This window comes from Trichosurus vulpecula, chromosome 3 (assembly GCF_011100635.1).
Source record: "Trichosurus vulpecula isolate mTriVul1 chromosome 3, mTriVul1.pri, whole genome shotgun sequence".
Classification (NCBI taxonomy): Eukaryota; Metazoa; Chordata; class Mammalia; order Diprotodontia; family Phalangeridae; genus Trichosurus; species Trichosurus vulpecula.
In genome coordinates, this window is record NC_050575.1 from 243,776,960 (window position 1) to 243,784,905 (window position 7,946).

The 7,946-nt window shown below is 37.2% G+C and overlaps 1 protein-coding gene across 3 annotated transcripts in view; it reads left to right on the forward strand.

Annotated features, from left to right (window-relative positions):
• MYT1L (myelin transcription factor 1 like) overlaps positions 1-7,946 on the forward strand; it is a 314,679-nt gene that overhangs the window by 306,402 nt on the left and 331 nt on the right. For all 3 annotated transcript variants that reach the window (XM_036751619.1, XM_036751617.1, XM_036751618.1), the window contains 2 exons: positions 7,169-7,312; positions 7,645-7,946. The exon at positions 7,645-7,946 is cut by the window's right edge and continues 331 nt beyond it. In XM_036751619.1, coding sequence (XP_036607514.1) covers positions 7,169-7,312; positions 7,645-7,785 — 285 coding nt within the window. In that variant the 3' untranslated portion in view covers positions 7,786-7,946. The remainder of the gene's footprint in view (positions 1-7,168; positions 7,313-7,644) is intronic.

The window sequence follows — 7,946 nt, forward strand, 5'->3', positions numbered from 1 at the left end:
CTAAGCTTTATGAGTTGTAGCAACCCAGTAAGCTCCCCAACAATTTAAAAGTATTTATGAACAAATGAGATCTGGTGGGATAAAATAGGTCTCCCACCCCTCTTTCTAGTACCTTTGTAATTTTCCACAACACCCTATTAGAAAGCCAGTGTTCATTTTGATGCACTTTTGAGGGGTTTAGGAACCCCACAAAGACTGAGGTGTAGGACAGGGTCATCTGGAAAGAATTCATAGATTCAAGCAAGCTTTAAGTCATTTTGGCAAAAGTTTATTGTAATGCTCTTCAGCAGGCAAGAATTCTCAAGGAACCTGTACTTTTGGTATCACCTGTGCAGGCATTTCACCCAGAGTTCACCAGGAAAAGCCCATGGGGGTGGGGAGCACAGAGAGGTGAGGTTTGTAGGTCTGCTACGTCACTAAGTTAACTAATGGTCAGGACCAGCCAAGAGCTGTCTGGTCTGTTACCAGTCAATGTCCTGTTTGACAAGATAGATGTAGGGAGTGTGCATATGTCTTGAGTCTAGGATGCACATAATGAGGTAGGGAGTAGTTATGTGATAGTCTAGTCATTCCCGAATATCTTTATGAGCCAGTACAAAGGCAGTATAAACTAATAATTCTCACAGGGTCAACTTGTTACTGTACCAGGGAGAGAGATAAGTGTTTCACTGGAGCCATTCATGAATAATTGCTAGGAATAGTGTCCTTGGGCTGGGAAGAAACTACCAGAGACTGTGTTTCTTGAGGCTAGGGAGAAATAAGGTCTTGGAATTGGGTCTGAGCACAAGCACCCAAGCACCCCATCAATTTCACTCTATTTTATATGATTTCATAGAATCACATAATATCAAAATGAGAAAGGACCTCAGAGGTGACCTAGTCTGACCAATATTTGGTCAAGAATCCAACCAGGTACCATATAACCTTGGCTTAAAGACTCCCCAGTGAAATGAAACCCACTCCCTCCCAGGGCCACCCATTCCCCATATAGATATTGATAATTGTTAGGTTTGCTGTGTGTTACATCTTTGTAACTTTCACTCATGGCTTCTAGTTTTGTCCTCTGAAGCCAAACTGAACAAATTCAATCCCTTTTGCGCATAATAAGCCTTCAGATGCTTGAGGACAGCTGCTATTAAACAGACTCTTCTCCCTCCAAACCCTTAAATATTCTGTTAGTTTGATCTCAGCAAAAATGAATATTAAGCCTAACACATCTTTGAATACAATTTCTTTACAAGCTATTTGTTATTTCATGAGATTATGTGGATTGGTAAAACATCATGAGCTAATCATACATGATAAATTTCCTTTGCATGTCCTGTTGTTAGAATTTAGAAATCAATTCTGCCTTCAGTGTTTGTCCTCTACCAGCTCATTTTGAATTTTTTGGCATCTGAGGGAAATAGTTGCTTGGAATGAGCACCTATTTTCATCTGATATCAAAAACAAATTTTAAGGGTTAATGTTTATTTGTAGTTACTGACTTGTGTTGTGAATGATATGATTCAAATAAGGCTCTCCAAATGACCCTGGAATAGGATTTTCTCTCATACATCTTTCATTTGGCTTTGGGAAGAAAACCAACACTTTGAAAGTGAGGCTGTAATACAAAGCTGGAATCCATTGCAAAACACTATACACAATCCAGCTCTGTCACAAATAACCCTTTGCGAAAGGACAGGGAAGAATACACAAGGCATATACAACCAGCATTAAAAAGAAAGACATTTTTTAAAAATTAATTCATCATCTCAGGCATAGTGGTTCAAGGTCAGGCTGCATCAAACACATGGATAAGAGATATCCAGGCTGCCTCTATTTTAGCCAATGTTCTCATGAGGGTACAGTCTGTCTTTTGCTGTTCTTTGTAATCTCAGTGCTTTGCAGAGTTCCTGGCATATAGTAGGTGCTTAATAAATGCTAATTGACTAACTGTAGTCAAACATCTTGGACCTGTGTACAAACCTCATCAATCAGGAAATATCCTTGGCTGTTGGTTTCTTTTCCCCCCAAGAGTCACATTCCTTTTTCTTAGATATTTGTTTAGTCAGGTTGCCCAGTCAGTTTTGGCAACATACCAAATGATGCCCTCCATTTTTCATCTGACCTTCCAGGTTTATAGATTCATACTGTTTATTCTGGTTCCTACCCTTATTTCTCTATTTATTCTCTGACATGGGGCTATTGATCAGTGAATCAGACCTTAGCAGCTCTGCTACTTTCCCTTTTGAAGAGATTTCAGATTCCTTATCTTGTAAAATTACTAAATGACTTCAAAGGTCCCTCTCCAACTTAAAATCTGTGATACCTTAAGATGCTCTTCTCAAGGGTTTTAATAATTGTAGCTCAAAACCAACTGTTATAAAACTGCAGATTGGTTTTGTTCACTAACCATTTCTAAGAATTCATATTGATGTGGTAGAGATAAGAGGTTGAGGTTTTAGTATTATGGTTTGAAGGAAGCCAAAGATCAAGGATTAGATTCCATCTAGGTATATTACAGAAATCATGGTAGATTCTGAGTTTTCAGACATCTATTTTGGATATCATCATGTGCTTCATGGGCCATTTTGCCATAGAAGAATGGAATATTTATAAACAATGAAAAGCAAAATTCCTGTCACAAGCTCTTCCATCACAGCCAGTAGCCTGGAGAACCCAGTGTGTTTTTGTTCTAGCTACACATTTCTTTTCTTCCAGTGGAGTCAAGAGAGAGAACCCTGAGAACTCCTGTGGCATTGTGAGAGTTTTAGCTAATAATAATAACAGGTGGCTTTTGTATAGCACTTAAAGGTTTATAAATCACTTTACCTATGTCAGTTCATTTGATCCTCATACCTTGTGGAGTAGGTGCTATTTTTAGCCCAATTTTACAGATGAGGAAACTGGGGCAGATGAAAGTTATATGACTTTCCCAGGGTCACCCAGATAGTGAGTGACTGAAACAGAATTTTAACTCAAATCTTCCTGATTCCAAGTTCTGTGGTCTATCCGCTACACCACCTAGATATCCCTGAACTGTAGCCTCTAGAGATCAGTATGCAACCACAGCAAACAGTAATAGGAAGGCAGATCCGAGGAAAAACATAAGCAAACTCCCTGGGGTTGTTTGTTATACCACTGAAATAATCATTGATTTTGTGTCTTTTTTTTTCTTTAATTGATGCTATTTACAGTTAATTGATTTTGTCCTATAACTGCCTAAGTCACGATTCTTTGTCTCTGAACTTAATTCAGAAACATATCTGGCCTATAATGAGTTAAATTTACAAATACAGTTCTCCTGTTAATCACTGTTCTATTCTTGTGTCAAGGAAATCTGTTACTCTTAAAGGATGAAGGTGGACACCAGGGAGTCTGGTCTAGTATCTTTATTCCACCAAGTTATCCTTCAAGGATGTCTGGTTTGCAATATAAAGAAGTCTGGTGTGTTATCTCTGTCCTTGCAGATGCAGCTGGACTCAAACAATGGACATTTATTAGTCACAGGAGGAAAGGAGGGGGTTCTTGCTAGCCCTCATTCCTAATTTCCATCCAGTCATATTTTCTTCCATCTATGATGCTAGCCTTCCTATTTTCTGTTCTCCCCAAAACTAAGAAAGAGAGCTGCCCGCCTCATTCATGGTCTTAGCTTTGCTAGGGAAGCTGAGATCCTATTTATTGGTAAATTTGCACTTTACTAATAGATTGATTGTGCTCAGAACTTTGTGCCTCAATCTACCTTCATTTTAACTGTTATACCACTAAGAAAGATATGGGGGATTTCTGCAAGAATGGAATCCTCAAACAGATTTCTTCTAAATAGAATTAAAGTAAAAGATAAAACTAGTCCCCAAAAGTTTTTTTCCAGATTTTTTTAATGGAGGAGCATTGTAGTTGAAGAAGAAAAAAAAATACCAAGCTTTCAACTGAACGTTCAATAACTCTTGGTGAGGTCTTCTCAATAACCTGTTCTTCATAACCTCTACTCCACCTTAATGTTGGAAAGGCAGTGTGGTCAAATAGATCAAGGGCTGAACTGGGCATCAGAAAGACTGGGTTCTCATGCTGGTTAGATTCTGCTTATTTGGCTGTGTGACTCCTGAGTAAGTCAGTTAACCTCTCTAGGAGCATCAGTTCCCTCATCTGTCAAATGGAGATGATAATAGTACCTACTTCAAAAAGGTGGTTATGAGGATCAAATGAGTTAATATAAATTAAGTGCTACAAATCTCAGCTATTTTTCTTATGCTGCCTAGAAGCAACCAATCCATAAGTACTTGTCAACCTGAATAAGTGCTGACGTTATGGACAGAATTCAGTATTCTATTACCAGCACTGTTGTAGGCATCTGTGGGTATACAAAAGAAGTGCAAAATATAGTCCATACCCAAAAGGATTTTACAACTCTGTGGGAAAAGCAAGGAACAAGAAATATCATTCCTTGGAATAATAACAGAATGGGTAGTAGATTAAGGGCCAGGCTTGGAGTTAAGAAGACCTGGGTTCAAGACTTCACTTTTATAATAAGCACTTAGCATATAGCCTGGCACATAGTAAATACTATATCAGTGTTTATCCACTTCCCTTCCCCCGTGTGACTGTGGGCAAGTCACTTAACTTCTTAGGGCTCCCAAACAATTCTCTGAGACTCTAAGATACATGTAAGGTGCTGTTCTATATTGATGATGGGACTTTCCACATTAGTATTTTCCCACATTAATGAAATCTCAGTAGGAATCAAATAAGATCAATAACAACATGTGTATCTAGTGCTTTAAGGTTTTAAAATGTTCTCCCAAAACAACTCAGTGAATAATACAAATGTAATCATTATCCCTGTTTTCAAGATAAGAAAACAGAGGTTCAGGAAGTTAGATGAATTGACACAGCCCACCCAACTAGTTAAGGTTGAACCTGGAATGTGAGTACAGGTTTCCTAATCCCAGGCCTATTGTTCTTTCTTATGAAGCATAGGAAAGTATGTGAGCAAAAGTATGTGTTTGGGACTACATGATTAAGAGCTCAAGACTACAAGAAATCCAGGCAAGGTTGACTTCAGGGTGGAAAAGGGACTCAAGAAGTGCCTGGAAGAACTGATAGGATTTGAATACATGGAGAGAATGTTATAACCATAAATAATTAACGTGTTTGGGTGCCTGAATTAGACTTTCACCATCTAATTGGTACTGTTGGTACCAATTTATGCAAATACAATTGATTTTTTTTAAAGGTCTCCATTCTACAAATTAATTGAATAGTTTCCAAACAATGGCAGAAAGAACAGAGTGGGGTCAGCTGCTAGGGGCGGGTTTGGGTTTGGTGGATTGGAAGACATCTTTGTACTTTATGAAGTCCTGAAACAAATATTCGAGATAAAGATGGCAGTGGTCTTTAGCAGATGCCTGGTGCTATTCAGGACTAAATCACAAATGGATAGTACACTGTTACTGTTGGTGTTATTTCAAAGTGAGGTTGACTTTAATATGCAACAGATTAAATTTAGGAAACATTATTATTCTTTGAAGAATAAGGATACAGAGCAATTTGTGGCTTCTAACCAGACTAGTGGCTTTGTATAGGATTTTGTTTGTAAGTGCCAGAGGAGATTAGGGTTAGAGGAGATACAAAAAAGGAATGGGATGAAAGAAAAACCTAAGAGATAAGAAAATGGAAGCTCCAGTATAGTGGTAAAGGAAGCCAGAAGGAAAAGATTTTTAAAAAAAAGGAAAAAGAAAAGAGGATAGAGAAACACATGGAGGGCTCAAGAGGAAAAACAGGGAAATAAGAGCAGGAAAGGGGTTATATACAGAAAGGATAAATGGGAAGTGGCAAACATGCACTACGATGACCAAAATTTGGCACATCATACATTTTGGAGACTAAGGAACATAAACTATAGATCATAAGACCTGGAAGGGGTCATAGGAATCATACAGACTAGCAGATATAGAAACCAAGGCTTAGAAATGTTAAGTGGTTTTCTCAAGATCACACAGGAAATTAGTGAAAGATTCAACTTTCAAAACAAGATCTTCTGACTCAAAATCTAGTGACCTTTCCTCTCTATTACTCTTTATTTCTACTCTATTATTATTTTATCTGCTATTCTCCTAGCAGATGGGGTTCAATAGAAAGAGCAAGGAATTTGGAGTCAAAGGTTCTGGCTTCACATTCTGAGTATTATATGTATTATCTGTTTGATCTTGAAAAAATGAAGAGGTTGTACTAGAAGATGTCAAAGGTCCCTTCCAGAATTAAATCTATTTTTTCTAAGACCCTGTTAAAGTAATGTTAATGTCCAGGGATAGTATGCCTCAGAGTACTGAGATCATAGTTTTTGTTAGGTGAACAAATGTGCCATAGCTGAGATTTCAGAGACCACTGCATAACATTTGTAGAGAGTTGAGCCAATTCAAAGCTAAGATAGAAGTGTTAATTTCACGAAGACTAAAGTATCCAAGGGTAGATGGAGATCATGTAGGAGCTATGCACAGAGAGCTGATGTTAAGCGTTGTCACAATATAAATGTCCTTATTTCACTCTGTATTAAACTTCTGTAAGATAGTCGGGCATAAAAAGAATGTTGGCGAGTCATAAAAGGTTCTTTCTAGAAACATTTGTTAATTTAAATAAGCGAAAAAGACCCTCTAATATCTCTCTAGCATTTTTCTAAGAACACAGGAAAACCAACAGAATTAAATTGGCAATTTTAGTATTCCATTTTAAATTTAAATTCAAGACCCAGAGGTGTAAATGTAGCCAGTCAAACATGTAGACAATTTGCTAACTGATTTTGTTAAACCCATGCCTGGGATATAATATACTAAAACAAAACAAGAAAATCAAAGTCTACCAAAATAAAAGGTAAATGTCAAAACCATTGTTCATCTACAGTAAAACAAATTTGATAAATTTTCCCAATTTACCTTACGAAATGACTCTTCCATAAAAGACAAACCAAATCAAGTCAATTTACAGAACTCAGTTTTCTAACTGCTACAAACAAGCCCTTAAAATGATACAAGTCTCTTCTCCCAACTTTGTGATTTAAAGCAATAAAGTTCCTTTTTTTCTTTACTCCCCTCCCCCCATCCAATATTACTGTTTTCACCCGCTTCAAAGAGCGCGTACGTCCTTTTCAGCTTGCCTTATATTACATGTTACACAAATTTGTGCATTTTAGATTACCACAATGGAGAGCAACTTGAAGACGATAGAAGAGGAGAACAAAGTAATTGAACAGCAAAATGAGTCTCTTCTTCATGAACTGGCTAATTTAAGCCAGTCTTTAATTCATAGTCTAGCTAATATCCAGCTGCCACATATGGTAAGTGATTGAGAGCAAAAGTTAAGGAATTTGGCGGTCGTCCTCAGTTCACACCATACTGTAGATGTCTCTTTTTTTTGTGTTTATGGTTCCTCAACCCGTTGGATGGTGGTGGTTACAACCCTGAAACCATAACAATAAATGTAATCACAAAAAAAAAAAAGACGTGGTGGGCCTGTTCCAATGTATCCTGTAAAATTATGTATGCTCTAAGTAGGCATTTTAAATATTATAAAATGGTGGCGATAAGCTATTATAGTATTTTATGCTTATATGAATATACTATTAAGAATATAAAAGTTGTATATGAACTGCTATTTAATATCTCGTAGGATCCAATCAATGAACAAAATTTTGATGCTTACGTGACTACTTTGACGGACATGTATACAAATCAAGATCGTTATCAGAGTCCAGAAAATAAAGCCCTACTGGAAAATATAAAGCAGGCTGTGAGAGGAATTCAGGTCTGAGCAGCTGCTGTAGTGATGAAAATCTTGCTTAAAAAAAAAAAGGATGCCTCTTGTTTTTTGCTGCTGTAACTTACCAGAAAGTGTTATATATTTATTTCTGTTGGAAACAGTGTTATGCTTACAAGACTTCATAATGATTTTATGTCTTGCTTTAAAGATAG